The 17,606-nt window shown below is 34.9% G+C and overlaps 1 protein-coding gene across 11 annotated transcripts in view; it reads right to left on the reverse strand.

The window, feature by feature from the left end:
* Window positions 1–17,606, reverse strand: part of LOC117411154 (serine/threonine-protein kinase MRCK alpha-like) — a 211,969-nt gene that overhangs the window by 16,588 nt on the left and 177,775 nt on the right. For 4 of the 11 annotated variants that reach the window (XM_059025340.1, XM_059025338.1, XM_034018365.3 and 1 more), the window contains exons 18-26: window positions 8,914–9,019; window positions 8,350–8,498; window positions 7,161–7,252; window positions 6,035–6,111; window positions 5,450–5,497; window positions 3,321–3,359; window positions 1,313–1,432; window positions 819–899; window positions 314–419 (exon numbers count right to left, since the gene is read on the reverse strand). In XM_059025340.1, the coding sequence (XP_058881323.1) occupies window positions 314–419; window positions 819–899; window positions 1,313–1,432; window positions 3,321–3,359; window positions 5,450–5,497; window positions 6,035–6,111; window positions 7,161–7,252; window positions 8,350–8,498; window positions 8,914–9,019 (818 nt within the window). The remainder of the gene's footprint in view (window positions 1–313; window positions 420–818; window positions 900–1,312; window positions 1,433–3,320; window positions 3,360–5,449; window positions 5,498–6,034; window positions 6,112–7,160; window positions 7,253–8,349; window positions 8,499–8,913; window positions 9,020–17,606) is intronic. The other 7 variants (XM_034018371.3, XM_034018366.3, XM_034018372.3 and 4 more) reach the window with 4 other exon arrangements.

Below are 17,606 nucleotides of genomic sequence, written 5' to 3' on the forward strand. Positions count from 1 at the left end.
AGTATGAATGATATACTGCCCTGACCTTGCAGTCAAAGCAGGATACTATTGGATTCTCTCTATTGGAGACTACTCATCTCAATGAGCTTTTGGCACAAAGCAAAGACTGTTGGTACCACTCAGATAATTATTTAATAAACACAAATATCACAATTCAATCTGTCTGCTTATATCACAGGCATTCCTTTTAACAGAGCTATCAAAATACAATAGTTTGAAAGCAGTGCCCTAATACACTTGCTGTATTCCAAGGCGAGATGGACTGTCAGTTTTTGAATCAAACACTTTAAGCAACAGCATCTACTCTCCTCACCTTCACAGGTACAGCCCTGACGTATCAATCCGACCATGAGAGACGTACACTGGTTGCATTTTGTGGGAGTATTGAATGATTTCACTACGAACTGATGTGCTTTTGGCTGGGAAGCAGAGAGATATAATTTCAATAAGACTGTATTGCACATGTATTTAATTTTGAAAAAAGCTAATTAATAAAACAAGGCAAAAGTTTCAGATAACTGCAGTATTTCAAAACAGCAAACTGGTCGAGAGGAACTATAACTTAGACAGGTGTGTGTGGCATTATGATATTTTTGATGGGAAACTGAATATTTTGTATTGAGACGATACTTCTTGTGGTGAAGGGAAATGGTATTGCCTCAGATGATTAGTCACTAATGAGATCTATACAAGTATGAAAACAACTGTGATTGTTGTTTGAAAATTAGCAACAAAATGTAGTATACAGGAAAGCAACAGTCAGTATTGAGAAAAATTAGATTAGCTACAGATTTTTATAATATCAGGTCAGAAATTACCTTGGGTGTCAAAAGGCTTGATCCACTATATGCTGACCGCATTGTTGGTGTTTGCACAGTACGAGGTGGGTGATCCATTACCTAAAAAAAGAGGCAAGTTACGAAACAGCAGCTGATGCACATAATGCACCCAAAGTGTATCACACAACCCTTTTGATAACTAAAGCAAGCACCATTAAAGAGACAGACCTGAGAATAAATCTGAAATGTCTTCTCAATAATAAACACACAGAATGACCAGGGTACCTGTGTATTGTGTATCATTTACCAGGTCACTGTTTGGTTGAATGATTTGGTGTGATCAAGGGAATGAAGTCATATGACAAGGCACCATTGCATGTGATTTCTTAAGTTTAGGTAATTTAATATATTATTAGCTGCCTGTATATTTCGTATAATACACCAAGTTGTTGGTTAGTTGAATGAATTGGGTTTGATCAAGGGAATTAAGTAATATTCCAGTAAACTGTTGAAAAAAGATTTAAATGCCCCACCTCAATTGGTTCCATGTCACTTGCAGTTGAGGGGGACCTGGATCTGGAATGAATTTGGGATTTGGCCTCTTCATCTCGGGATGGCGTATTGGACAAGTTAAAGTTCTCAATGGAATCAATCTAGAGAGTTAAGAGAGGGTGTCACAAAAGGAGAGGCGATATACATTCTTATCGTCTAATGAATGTGTTTAAGGAAAAGGTTATATGCACAAGCCTTATCTGAATGTTTTTTTTTTTCAAACAACCACTGTTTCAGAATGCATGTTAATAAGAGGAAATGTATTATATCAAAAATGTTAACTGTATTTTATGTTTTACTATATTCTAGTACAATAAGACATGTCATTTATTAAACTGACAAAAAAACAAAAACAATGCTATATATTTTGCTGTTCAATTTAAAATAAAAAGTATACTGTACTAAAAGCTTCAGTCTTGTAGTACTTGCTGTAGTCCCAATCTGAAAAGGTACATTTGTATGTACACTTGAATCTAAATACATATGATCCGTTATTTAGAAAATCGTATTTAGCCTAATTTAAATTGTACTCGCTATAACTTAATAACCTTGTACTAAATAGGTAAATGTCCTTGTATAATTTAAAACTTTTTCCCAATTATTCCTAATGGTAAAATCAACAGGAGCAGTCGAGAATAAACAAAAGGTCTGAACAAAATATGTTTTACATGGCAAGTTTTAGTAGAACTAAAATAGTAACGATTTATACAAATGTTTATGATGAGAAGTCTTAAATCAATGTCAATATGCTTTATGTCAACATTCTCTTTGACACGACTGTCTGCATTGTTAGAACTCAATCATAAGATACTAAAATGTATGTTATCATCAAGTGTTTAGTGTATGACAATTAAACAAAAAAAAAAGTTGTATTTTGCGATTTGTGACCAAAGAACTAAACCAAGCTTTATAATGCCTTTTTCCTAAGCAATATGAAGAAAGCACTGCACTGCAGATGACTGCTGTAAAGCCTGAGTGTTATATAAAAACACAACAAATTCAACTAATTTATAGAGGCTACTTTACCTGTAAATACCTGTACAATAGCAAACATTTTTTAGGGAATTGGTTTATATCAACTATGTATGTGTAAAATAGAGTATGTGCCATTTGTACAAGTCCCACCAATCCTGGAAATTGTGGTAATTAAAAAAAAAATGTATATATAAAATATTAACTAGTGCAGCCTCATTTGCAAGGAAGATAATTTACATGTCACTCAGATTTTACAACACAAGCCACTAATGCATAAAACAAGCGTTGGCAACTACAAACCTGTTTTTAAAATCCAAGTGAACACACAACATATTAGTGCAGCATGAGCCGAGTATTGGATTTGTTGAAATTTTAGAGATTATTAATGTAATCCATTATAGTTTAGAATAAACAGCACTCCACACAGTTTGATAAAAGTGCTGACCAGGAAGTTAAATTGCCTTAAATTTTGTCCTTGGACTTTATTAAGTGTCAAATTAGTGATTGCAGAGTTTGTGAATCCAAACTTTGTGCGATTAATTATTGGATGATTATCTTTTTTTATTTTATTTTAAATATTGATATATGTATGTTGCTGTTTCTTCAGCATCCACTAGGACTTTTGTAGCAACCAGAAAGTCTATTACTGTACAGCCACACCAAGTAAAGCAGATAGCAACAGCAGGAAGAGCAATGTTGTTTTATTTCTCATAATATTAGCAAACTTGCGACCCTGTTATAAATATGAAACAAGGTATGTCTTTGTTACTTGTTGTACAAGTTAAATGACACACACACATTTGATGCCACTGCAATATTCTATATGGTACAGATGAGAGCAGGAAATCAAGCTGTTTTATAACATAGACATGCGCAACTACTGAACAAGCAACAACCTGGGAAGACACAGTGGATGAGGAAAACAAGAGGCACAGATGAGACAAGCAGAAATGAAAAGAAACAAATACTAGAAGGAAAGAAATAAAGGCACACAAAAACAAAACAGCCTCTTACACGTCTGCCTTTGCTAGCTGGGATACAGACAGGAGAACGCTTCAACAAAGAGAAAGAGAGGAGGGAAACATGTCAAAAACAAAACAAAAAACCTGAACAAGATTCTACAACAGAAAAGAGGATAAATACATGTAAACGTGTATGGTTGTAATAAACTAAATACATACACAAACAGCAGAGCGCATCTGTTTGTAACTACAATAGGTTGGTGGGGGGTTAGGAAAAGGGACAGGGGGCAGGGGTTTGTTTCAATTTATTTTTCCTAAGAATTGTACTATTCAGTCTCTTGCTAGATATTGGTTTCATTAGGAGGTTGTCATGTAATGATGGCTATTTTATTTTGTCAATGAAATAAATACACACCCAAAACCTACTTAAAAGGGGTAATAAACAATGTTGTGCACTAGCCAACAACTTTTTCACAGTTACTTTATCATTTAGCAGTAGATTGTTTAGTTTTCCAGAATATATTGACTTCAACTCTCAACATACCCATTTACAGTATCCCTCCAAACACACCACTGACAATAGTCCATTGCATCAGCATTTGGACACTGTCTAAGCCTGTCAGGGTGATTCTCAATATCATCTACATTTTTCTAATATTCAATCTCTTACCTGTTTAATATGCTATTACATAAAGGATATGTTTGTATGTTCTGTATAATTATCTGCTGTTGTCCTCTCTTAGGTAATTATTTCCTATGCTTAACAATTATTCCAGCAAGAATTGCTTCTGAAAATATTTCAGATGGCTGATTGTGAGGAAATGAGGTGGGGAAGCTCATAGCTTTGCACTGCACACTGAAGCTCATAGGAGAAACCTTGTGAACTGAAGCCTGTACAATGCTTATATGGGAGAATTTGCAAGGGTACAACTATAACCAAATATATATATATGGTGCAGCTATACCTCACAGGGAATTCACTTTTTTTTTTTTTTTTTTTTTAAGAATACAGTCAATTTTATTAAATTACAAAGAGAGGAGATAACGATTTAATCTTTTTACAACATTGCGGACTGTTTTTCGAGTGCACATAGAATATCCTTAACTGGGGCTCCCGAGTGGCGCATCCGGTAAAGGCGCTCTATAGTCTGGACGTCGCCGGTTCGAGTCCAGTCTATTCCACAGCCGACTGTGGATGGGAGCTCCCAGGGGGCGGCGCACAATTGGCCGAGCGTCGCCCAGGGGGAGGGAGGGTTAGGTTGGCCAGGGTGTCCTCGGCTCACCGAGCACCAGCGACCCCTGTAGTCTGGCAGGGCGCCCGCGGGCTTGCCTGTAAGCTGCCCGAGAGCTGTGTTGTCCTCCGACGCTGTAGCTCTTGGGTGGCTGCATGGTGAGTCCGCAGTGTGAAAAAAAGCGGTCTGCTGACGGCACACGCTTTGGAGGACAGCGTGTGTTTGTCTTTGCCCTCCCGAGTCAGCGCAGGGGTGGTAGCGGTGAGCTAAGCCTAAAAAATAATTGGCCATTCCAAATTGGGAGAAAATAATAAAAAATAAATTGCCAATGACTGAATTAAAAAAAAAAAAAAAAAAGAATATCCTTAACTGATCAGCATTTTAAAGCACATGCTGCAGAAGTCAAACCTCAACTGAATAAATATTTCAGTAAGTCCCCTCACCCTTTCTCATTACAAAAAGCTAGAAAAAAAAGGGTTTGCGTAAATTTAGAGCAGTATAGAGCTAAAATTTTTTTTAAAAAAAATAAAAAAAATAGAGGTTGTGTATTCTGCAAAACAATCTAAAGACACATTCGGGAACATCGACTAGTCTTGACAAAAGACCTTATTTGTAAAATAAAAATCAGTGATTGCAGAGGGGAAAACTGATTTGTCACCTATCCTCTGAAGCTGTATAATTACAGTTGAGAGTTTAATAAATAAAATGAAAAGAATGTATTCACGTTTTGAATTAAAGCCATCAGTGCAGGTACCAGTAATACTGCTCTGATGTGTCCAATACCTTGACACTTGAAACTTGTTCTATCCCTCTAGAAACTCAATGTCTTGAACCTATGAATTGTTTCTGCATCCTCACTATTTAATAAAATTGACCATAATGACTTGGAGATATTTAAACTAATGCTTTTGTCGTTCTTAGCAGTGATTTAAACACCAATTACACTTACATCATCCCAAAACTCAATTAAAGATGATGAGGAGGAGGAAACAGAGTCCTGTTTTTTTCCGACAAAAGCAGTGAAGACAAAAACAAAATTGAGAAACCATCAACCTGAAAGCAGACATTGAGCCCACAGGTGAGCATAATAACGAAAGAGACAACTCAAATGGAGAAAAAAACAACAACAAACAAACTGTTAAAGCAAAGATTACATCAATGGTGCCTTATTGTAAATGAAAAAGCATCAGCTGTGACATTTTGTTTCATTTTGATTTTGTGTCATCATTTAATTAATGTAATGAATCCCCCCTCAGAAATATGTTTTAGATTCTGGGATTCTTTATTGATGTCAGACAGTGGCTTTTAATTTGTCCATCTATCTTTTTTTTTTCTCTCATATGCATTATTTTCAGATTTCCTCTTTTCATTACACATTTATTTAGAAGTACTTAAGTCAAAGATCAATTAAGTATATGTATATTTTGTTTTTATGATGTAACAAAACAAAAATCACAAAATTATAAGTATATGGAAGACATCAAACCTGATATTGTGAATTTGAATGTGAATGCTTTGGTGTTTGAATACTTACATCAAATTGATCCAGAGGAGAGGTAGGCACATTCAAAAATGCCAAGAAAGAATTCTGTGAGTCTTGGTGCTTTACACCTAAAAAACAGCAGCAATTTTGAAATTATAAAATACTTTGTTCTAGTTGTAATGGAGGACCTTTCTGCTTTAACTGGGTAGACCCCATGATATGTATTTTTTTTTTTGTATACAACTGTCGCCCTGGGTAAGGGCGTCTGCTAATAAATAAATAAATAAATAAATAAATAAACAATAAACATTCAATAGGTCTGATTTATATCTGTTTCTAAAAAGTAGGTATTCTACCTCCTTTATCAATGCTATAAAAGTTATGCTTTTCAGTACATAACAAATATTAACAGTATGCACATCTGTAAATATACAAAAGCATGTATTGTATGACTACAGTAATACTAAATAGTCAATTTTAAAAATCACTATTTTCCAAACTATCAGCAAACTAAAATGTAATTCATTGGTTATGTTACTATATAGTTTCACAATAAATCAACCTCTTGCAGAAGTCCATTGGATGCTACAGAAAATATAACTTCCATAAAGACCACAAGAAAGAAATATCTGATTCAGACCAGCGCTATGCAAGCACACTTATCAATCTACTAAGCTCAGCTGAGAACAAAACACCTCAAATCTTCCATCTGAAAGATTAGTTAGCTGTCCAACAGTCTGTCAATTACAAATTGAGACAGCAACTTTAAGGCCAAGACAACTTTTAGGCAATGTTCTTTTTACAGCCATTTAAACAATTAGTGCAGAATTCACAAAGTTGCTCAGATCAAGACTGTTTTCATGTGGCTTGAACATTTAAATATACAGTATATCACCTACACTTAGTTGCTTTACCACCTGCCTGTGTTTCACAGCTATTCAGAAATCTCCAGCTTTCAAGAAACATGCATCTGCTAAGTGTCACAAATATATCACCACTCCTTTTTAATTAACATTATTTAAAATGCACAGCCTATTCATACCTATTTATTCACAACCACATCAGTCAAAGGCTACTTCAGAGCATAGAGGTCTAGCACAGGGAGTTTGGGAATGAAGGAAAGTACTCTTAATAAGTAACCCAATACACATTATATGCATCTCTTCTCAATTCATACCCTTTTCCAATCTAAGTTCTTCCGTTTCTTTCTTCAGTTTTTCAATTTCTGTCAAAAGGTCCAAATTCTTCTTCTCTGACTCTTGCAGTTTGCTTAAATTATGATGAAACAAAAAAGTGGAATTACAAACACACCTTTGTTACAAATTATTTATGTTTTAAACCAGATGTCAAGTCCTCCTAGTACTTAAGTATTGTAAAGCTCCCCTCTTTGAATCCTGTTTTAAACTGCAATGGTGGCTTTGAATATTTCACCACCTTTCAGTCATTCATAAGTTATTTGTGTTTCAACAGAATATTAAACTTTCATAAAACAAACTTGTTATAAGATTAAGTCAAGCAGACTCATTGGGTATGGCATTACAAACTGCATATTGAAAATATACAAGCTCATACTGCCCTTAACAAAACTATTCACATACGTTTTTTTGTTTGTTTGTTTTGTTTTGTTTTTTTAATAAAGGCAGCTGGCACAAACTGATAAGGTGAAAAGACAAATATTTGCAAATAGTGGGAAGCTAAACAGTGTTTCATATAAAAGAAACACAGTTATAACACCCCCAAAACAAACAAACAGAAAATGCTTCTGAAAATGCAAAAGCTATTTTCAGTTTAAAGGATATTGGATACTACATCTTGTGAACTAGAGGTCTCTGAGGATCACAGTCGGAGATTTCTTAAGCATATCAGTCTACTAACTAAATATAGTATTTTATCGTTTGCTATGTCAATAAGTTAATTTGCTTGTCAAAATGCTTGAGGAAAAAAAAAAAAAAGGAGCAAAACAGCATAATTTGCTAAACATACTTGCAAGCATATATACAATCACTGTTCTCTTAAGGCTTATTTGAAGAAATGTTTAAATTAGGCAACGAAAATTTGTTGAATGGTTAATGAATGAAAGGACTACTGTGAATGTGTATGATTCGGTGCTATTGTAAAGCTTTGAGTCATGTAACAATAGCAACAAAGACACTGGTTTCATTGGGAATCTCATCAGGCTGATCACAGTCAGAGGCACAAGACAGTGCCATTTCTTCTATACCTGAATGTAGACTGGGCAGTAGTCAAGTAGCCAAGCAAATCCTCTTTAAAATCAGTATTTGTTGCAGGACGTAACGGTAGACAATGGCCAAGGAAATACTGTAAACATGCTGCAGAGATATATGGGAAATAAAATATAGTCTTACCATTCAGTGGACATGTTTGAAGCTTTGACTTTATTCAGCTCATCCTGTATAACCTGCTTGGCCCGAATCTCCGCATCCAGCGCTGACTGCAGCTCCAGCCGGGCCGACATGTCCAGCTTTGCAAAGCGCCGCATCTTCCAGGGCATGTCCTGGTAGGGAGTCAGGGAAGCGTTAGTAGCTACTTAATTAAACTAACAAACAATAATTTCAACAGCCTCTTACTGTAAAATATCTGTCTAAAAGAAGGGCTAGGTGCACTGGCCTTTCCCTCTGGATTTCAAGGGTTTAATCCATTTTAGTAAAATATTCAGGAAGTATTAAAAGAATCAAAAAGATTGGATGGGATCGCATGCTTGTGGGGCAATGTGATTGTTCTGTTCTCTGCACTGGTAGACAGCTGATCAATTATCACAAAGCTCTAATATAGCATTTTAAAACAGGGTATCGATATGAAAAATAAACAATAAGCACAGAGTGGTATTACAAGACACCTTGCTTAGAGATATTTGTGATTACTTGTTGCATTTACATTCAATTTTAAAAAAAAAATCATTGGTGTCTTACCGTAGCTCTTGCACCAAGACTTGAATTTCTCAAACCTTCCAATTCCTCTGTCATTTTTGTAGCTAAAGCCTGGAGATAGCCCCGTGCATCCTTCTCATCACTTACCCTGAGAAGAGAAAAATCATTTAGACTTTATACCAATGGTATGACATTCAACTGAAGAGTCTGGCACAAGTTTCTACTAGTTTATACAGGGGGTCCGTGGGTTTCATGCCACATTTAATGCAATGACCTAGGGTTCTTGAATATGGTAATAAATATCAAAGCAATCTTGATTATATTGAAAAGGATATACATACAGCTCAGAAGACAGTTGTGTAGTATGTTTGTTCTAAGAACTACACAGTATTCTGTAATGATTCAACTGTGCTTGAGAGAAAGATAAATAGATTCTCCAGATGTTACTTTTATACAGTGGCATACCGGGATGCGGATGGGCTTAGGCTATCAGTTGGTTCAGAAATAGTTTTTCCTCATCTTAAATCTCTCATTGTTCAGTTTCGAACACAGACTTTTGGTTGCCTGAATGTCAAAACACTGCAGTAAAAGGATACAAAATTAGACCCAATACAGATTTCTGTTCTTAAATACGGACAGCTTCTTTATCTGCAATAAACAAAATACTAAACTCTACTGGTTAACTATCAACCCTGGTAAGAAAAGCAAAAAACCCTCAGTTATGTATTTGGTAACTACCCTTCATCCAGTGTTATTTAAACCAAGATATAAAACAAAAGAGTAGATCAGATTTTAATAAAAATATAAAATACCAGCAACCCTGCCCACATAAAAAACCTACAGAATATGTAGTACTTACTGTAGTATTCTATAGAATTCTATAGAACATTATAGTACCTACTATAGTATATTGATATGTACTATAGTAGGTACTACAGTATCTTACAGAGTACTACAATACATACTGTAGTACCTACTATAGTATCTTGAGACACACTATAGTAGGTACTACAGTATTTTACAGATGGACAGACTACAATAAATACTATAGTACACTGAAGTACTTTAGTATGTGCTGTTGTAACTTGTGGTGTACTATACTATGTACTACAGTATTTATACAGTACTACACATACTATAATACATTGTAGTATACTATAGTATGTACTGTATAACTTCATCCATACCTTAAGCACAAAACAATAAAAAAATAAAAAATACTTGCTAATTTACATTATTTCAAATATTCATTTTATAATGCACAGTTATATACAGGGTAAAAGAAAAATGAATTTAATTTAAAGTTATAGTACCACATTGTGACTCCCCAGTGTTTTTAAGGTACTTGGTTAGGTATGTGAGTTGGCGTTAAACATCTTTCACCTGCATGCACAGCTGGTTGAGCTCAAGCGCAGTAGAATGTTCGGCAAGGCGCTCGGCTTCAGAGGAATCGCAGGGTTTAAATTAAACGGTCCAGTCTGTCAGGACTTAGTCTGTCAGAGGTAGCGATAGAGAAGCCACTCCTGAACTCTCCCGATTATCATCCAGGCTATTCACCATTGCTGTCTATCACCTTCCCCGATTCTTCATCGATCGACTGACAATCCGTCCTTCAGTCTACCCGGACTCATTCAGGTACGCCACTAGTTATTTATAATATTACCCTTCTTGGGTTTATACTCAAATAGTATTAATAAGGGTATGTTGGACTCAATATAATTATTCTGCTTGATTAATAGTGTTTTTATAATTTATATAAGTTTAATTTCCATTAAAAGTGTAAGTGAATTGCCTGTTGTTTGCCATAATATTTAGTGTGGCAACTGTAGTATTTTTTCTCGCTGAAGAAATAGAGTATATGGCTTCAATGTGGTTCACCTCAGCGTCCAATTGAAGTGGGTAACTTGTTCCCTTTGGGCTTTTCTCCTTTTGTTAAGTAAGGCAGCTTTATTGGTCGTGAGTGAATGGTTCGAGTCACTGCATTTTTCTGGCCACTGTCAGAAAGTTGCCAGTGGTTTTTCTGTAATTTTACTGGACACCTTTTTAATGGAAAATGTATCTAAAGTAAAACGAGAGAAAAGCTGGTATTTTTATAGTTTTATCGGTTATGTTACATTTAAGGCTAATGTTTATACTAGCACAACATTGTGCCAGACTTGTCATCAGTAAACTTTATTAGGTTGATATAATCGTTATATTTGTTTGGGTGCTTGTGAAGTCATTCGACACGAGCGCGATGAAAAAATTAAATTTTTAAAAATAAAATCAGGGTAAAAAAAAAAGTTTAATTGTAAAGTTAGAAGAACCGAGATAAAAAATCCAGTTTGTAAAAATAGAGCAATACAAAAAAAAAATTAATAATAATAATACAATTGACTGATCTACATTGCATAGAGTTATAGTGTAGTGTATTTTTTGTATTCTATGTATCTGCTATTTTTAATAAAGAAGTACTAATCAAGATCTGTGATACCAGGTGATAGATAGCTATTTAAAATAAACACATTATTTAACCCTCCTATTACGTTAAGAATTTAGGTACATCTGTTATGTTTTGGGTCATTTTGACCCGATGCAATCTCAAACTAATTTAAACAGCCTTCAATTGATTAAATGTTTTTATTTGCAAATGTTTTACTCTGTTATGCTCTTTTAGTCCAGGAGCTGTGATAAAACTTATTTGACTGCCAACCTAGGCGCTTCTCATTTTGGAATGTCTTTACCAGTGAGATGCTGTTGCAATACTGACAGAGAAAATTAGGCTCTGCCTTGTAGCTATATACAGTTTGTTTTTTTGTTTATAAATGTCTCTAGACAGGTGCAGCCATTTCCAGAAATAATAATATAAATATAACAATAATATAATAACAAATTAAAGAAGTTTGTTTTATTCCTACACACAAATCTACATAGATAAATGCCATGAAACATTTTATTTGTATACATGACCTATTCTAAAAAAAAAAAAAACTCAAAGGTTCTGTTTTAGTAAACAATTGTAAATTAATCGCAAATTTCATAACAAAGCTATTGTTTCAATAAATGTACTTATAATTCATTACCTGTAGACAGCTGCAATATATACGTAGTCATTGTTTTTAAATGTATTATAAATTTACATGGTCTGTAATAATCTTAAGATGCCAATGACTAGATAATATATGATCAAAAAAACAGGAAGGGGTGGTATTCACCTTCAAACTATTATTTTCAATGTAGAAGAATATTTTAGATTACATTCATTCATTTCATATATAAAAACATTTGTTTTCTGTGAACTTACTTTTAACAACTAAAAACCGTTACCTAAATATATATAAAAATGTTTTGGTTAGGAACCACAGCAGTGTGGAGTAGTGGTTAGGGCTCTGGACTCTTGACCGGCGGGTCGTGGGTTCAATCCCAGGTCAGGGACACTGCTGCTGTACCCTTGAGCAAGGTACTTTACCTAGATTGCTCCAGTAAAAACCCAACTGTATAAATGGATAATTGTATGTAAAAATAATGTGATATCTTGTAACAATTGTAAGTCACCCTGGATAAGGGTGTCTGCTAAGAAATAAATAATAATAATAATAGGATATCAGATTTGAACAATAAAGCAACATATCAAGAGTAACTATACAAATCAAGGCAAGGGAAGCTTTGCAATTACGTTACAAATAGCAGGGTTAGAAACTAACACTATTGTGCTACTAGTCCAAAGGACTATTTCCTTTTGAAACTTGCTAGTCCTGATGTGAAGTGCCTAAGTTGGAATCAACAACAACAAATGGAGTCCCTAAAAATAGGCTTAGATTTTATTTTGCTAAAAAATAAACACTGTTATAAATTTAGATTTTTTTTTTTAACAAAGCACAGATCGACCAATCACCTGTTTGCACCTTGTTACTGAGCAATTACTGTACTGTGTGCTGAGAAACTGACACTGACAGCACCAGACGGGATGACAGAGGAAAACATTCTCTCAGCTGTGTTACCTTGCCGACCATGAAGCTTTGTCTGAAATTGACACCGATGACACAAACAAAATGTTTATTTTATTGTATATTACATGTGTTGCTATTTACAAAAATGCTGGCTGGCTATGAATTACTATCTACAAAAATTAAGGTACTCACGTACACACGCGGTCTTCACTAAAGTCCCAATTTAAAGACAGCACGTTTCACTGCAGCCCTTGGGATGAAACTGTTAGCTAGGTGGCTTTTTTTTTAATTAGCAGTGGGAGAAAACTGCTTCAGCAAGTACAGTAGAATCTACCAGAACTGACGGACGCTGTGTCTACTAGGTTTAGATACTGAGAGCATAACAAATACAAAAGAAAAACAAGGGAAATGCAGATCTTTTCAAGAAAGCTGGGAGACTTTGTATAAATGGATTTTATATTTTTAAACTCTGCAGCATCCACACTATAATTTCACAGAACAGGTGATTTATTTGCACTGTGCGGGACCTTATTTTCCCCCATTGGTACTTGAGCCCTGGAGCACTTATGGAATCACCGCCTGTGCACCTGGTATCAGTGATTAGAGCCTGGTTTTCAAATGAACTGATTATCGCTCACCAATACTGTATTGGTAGAAGAAGAGTGTGTTTTAAAAAAGTAATTTCAGCTTCCAATCACTTTCAAAATAAATCAAACACATGCACTCCTGATAAGTGTAGCCGTAGGTGTGTCGGGGATCACAAAGCAAATTAGAAGTAATAGAAAAATCCCACACACTGCATATTGCAAAATCTCACTTTATTGTTTAAAATAAATAAAACAGAAAAGAGCTAACGTTTCGGTCGTCAGAGCATAATCATCTTGGAAATGTCAACCCATTTTAAAAGAGAGAACACTTGACACCAATTTGCAATCAACCAGTTCAATTTAATAACCTTCAACCGGATATCAATTATCTAAAAGCTATCAAATTTCATACTATTAAATATAATTATGTCTGTTAGAGGGCATCTCTAGATCATGAGTTGTAACATTATACGTGATATATTATATAATATTAAATATAACATATTTAGATGTCACAAAAGCTTAACAATTTAACCAATGCAACACTTCCAGAATTAATTACTCATTGAAACCCTCCTAAATAGGCAATACATTATATCAAAAAGTCGTTATGTACAATCAAATGTCCGCAATACAATCAAAATGATACCGGCAAGTCCAATCACATTACTTATATCAAACAGTTGTTATAGCATAGATCGCAGATGAGAATCCTCATGAAGGCCTTTCAGTTTTAAAGTTTGTAAGGTGTAGATCCAATAAACTCTCCTCTTTACTAATTCAGCTACATTTCCTCCTCTTATTTGGGTTTTAATTTTTTCAATTCCATAAAATCTTAACGTAGAGATGTTGTGGCTATAATGGTTAAAGTGGACTGCTACGGGGTAATCCTGATCATTTATACGTATAGAGCTTTATGTTCACTAATTCTTTGTTTGAGCATACGTGTTGTTTTCAATCACTTAAAATATGCTGACGATAATGTAAACAACACCAAGCTACATACTGCGAGTCCCACACTTTAAACATGTTACCATTTATAGATAAGAACTCAACTTTATTATGAATATATGGTGTTATTATGTTTTAAGCAACATACTACGATAATGTTCACTACGGTAATTGTTTGTTTATTAGTTTTAAAATGTTTAATAAAATGTGACCTATTGTTTGACCTCATTAGTACAACCGGCCCCCTTTGCTAATGACATCTTCAGTCAGGGTCGTAACCCAGTATAAATCAACACATTTTTGTAAAATGACTTTACACTTACTTCAAAAGATGAACCGTGTTTCAGTAAATTCAAACGATAAACTTCGCATCCCGCGCAGGGGGAGAACACAAACGTAAAACGCCATTAAGTGGGGTTGGCATTGCAGGGGAGATGAAGGGAGGTTTCAGTTCCGAGTGACTGTTTTCTAAGCATTATTTCTGAATGCTTATTCACCATTGCTACACCCCGTTAGAAAATTGACTTCTCTGCATTTTTTTAACGCAAGCCTGAACGTGAGAGTATATGTGTACATTTGTTTTAAGTACTCGCCCAGAGGACTACTGAGACACAGACATCAACGAGTCATCATCGGATTTAATTCGCCTTGGGCGAGCGGGAGTTTCTAACCCTGAAATAGTATAATTTCAGCATAATGTTTTTAGTGATTCCTGATGTTGTCGGAACACTGGAAGGGCTTCTGAGCCGTGCTACTCAGATGGGGCCTAAGACACAAGGCATGCCAACAACAACCAAAGTGATGCCCATGACAACATCCATGGCTAGGCAAGAACCTGTTTCTAATGAGGAGCAAGAAACAGAGAACACATAAAATAAAACATAATTCATGATTCTCAGCTATTATGTGAACTTGTGTAATTTCATAAAAAAGAGGGTAAAAAATAAAGGGATCAATGAATTAATGTAGAAGTGGTGGGACTAGGATGTGTTGGCATTACACCCCATCTAGCTCTTCGGTGCCCTAATTAAAAAACAAATCACATTCAGGGGTACAGTTTCTGTTTCTTTCATTACAATGGTAATGTGACAAGGATTTTTTTGTGGCCACCTGTCCTTCAATCTACCTGGACTCATTTAGGTAGTTTTGTGCAAAGGAGAAATAAAACATCACAATAAAAATGATATTGATACATTAGTATTACCAGAAAAAACCTAGCTTCCCAGCATTTCAGCATGCTTTACGTATCTTTATCAAGGGAGCATGTGTTTGAATCCAAACAGTGGAGGTATATTTATAGGTTTTATATGACATTACAACTATTTATTGTTTAAATTAAAATCTATTTGTATCGATGTAACTCTGTTATATAGGTTGACACCATCTTTACAGCTCTATTAATTAGAATTACATTTAACTTACAGCATATTACTGTATTACTGTAGGGCAGCAGTGTGGAGTAGTGGTTAGGGCTCTGGACTCTTGACCGGAAGGTTGTGGGTTCAATCCCAGGTGGGGGGACACTGCTGCTGTACCCTTGAGCAAGGTACTTTACCTAGATTGCTCCAGTAAAAAACCCAACTGTATAAATGGGTAATTGTATGTAAAAAATAATGTAATTGTATGTAAAAATAATGCGATATCTTGTGACAATTGTAAGTTGCCCTGGATAAGGGTATCTGCTAAATAATAATTAATAATAATATTTTCATGTCATGCTGGCTCTGAGGATCAGTCATTATTTGTCCTTCCCAGTGCATCAGCACACACGACTTAGAATGGACTTTATTTATTTACTTATTTATTTTCATTCATTCATTTACTTTTTTTATTTATTCCTTTTAAATGTGTCTATTTATTTGTGCACATTTAATTCTTTATTTTATATTTATTTGTAACTAATTGTTATTGAACAAAATCATGGTAACTGTAATTTCAGCAAATAATGCTGCTGCAGTTGTAATTGTATTTACAGATCTGGCTGTAAGAAATGTGGGGAGAAAAACAAAAAAGGCAAACTTTAGATGCATATTAATTAAGTGAGATCCTTGACAGCATTGCCAAGTTAATGCACAAAAGGTATTATTCAGATTCAGCTTGTTTTTCTATTGCAGTCAGTTAGTGGATGACTTGCTTGGCAGCTTTCAAATGAGGTCAGCTGGTGAGATGAACTCTCCCTATGCTGTGACTGTATGAACGCCAAGACTGACAAAAATAATGTAAATAGGAGGTACTTGGAATACAATCTATATGTAGCAACAGTGTTTGACATTTTTGGTTTAAAAAAAATAAAAATAAAAAAAGCTTAGCCAGCTATGGCAACACTTCTGAGTAAATTAAAATACAGGGGAGGACATGTAATTGGATACCAAACTGGTTAAAAAACAGAAAGCTGAGAGTCATTGTTAGATGTGTAAAGTCAGATTGGGGGGATATACTTAGTCGGGTACCACAAGGGTATGTACTTGGACCCTTACTGTTCCTCATTTATATAAATGACTTGGACCAATATACACATTGCAGGATTGTTAATTTGCAGATGATACCAAAAACTTGGGGGAGAGTGGACTCTGAATCAGCAGCCCAGATAATTAAAAGGTATTTGGACCTTCTCTGTAACTGAACAAACTTGTGGCAAATACATGTATGTTAAGAATGTAAAGTGTTGCATATTTGGCGTAAACATACATGTTATAAGTATAATATGAATGGTAAAGAAGGGAAAGAGGGGACTTGATTGAAGTCTTTAAAATGAAAAATGGTATAGACAGTTAACCTAAGACACTACTTCAAATTTAGCACAGAGAGAACAAGAGGGCGTAAGTGGAAGCCGAGTAAAAGTAAGTGTAGAACAGAAGGTAGGAAGCACTTTTTTTACACAGAGTTATAAATGCATGGAATAGCCTACCATAAAGTAGTATGATCTAAAACACTGGGAACATTTAAAAAAAGACTAGATGATGTGCTTTTAAATTAGTTCTCCCCAGTAGGGGAAAATGGTGTGTTAAGAAGGGACAAGCCCTGATGAGCCGAATGGTCTTTTATTGTTCAGGCTTTTCTTACGTTCTTAAGAATGTTAGGCATAGATCTGCACTAAAGAGTTAAAGAAAGAACTCTGGAACACTCGTGACATACTTATTACTCACATACCTACATAACTGATACCACTCCCACACCAAAATATTTTCAACAACTTAATAGATAAGTTGCTTTATGTACTCCATTTTAGTATTTAACCAAATGTTTATTCCATGCCAATGGCCTGGAA

Source organism: Acipenser ruthenus, chromosome 6, assembly GCF_902713425.1.
Source record: "Acipenser ruthenus chromosome 6, fAciRut3.2 maternal haplotype, whole genome shotgun sequence".
Taxonomy (NCBI): Eukaryota; Metazoa; Chordata; class Actinopteri; order Acipenseriformes; family Acipenseridae; genus Acipenser; species Acipenser ruthenus.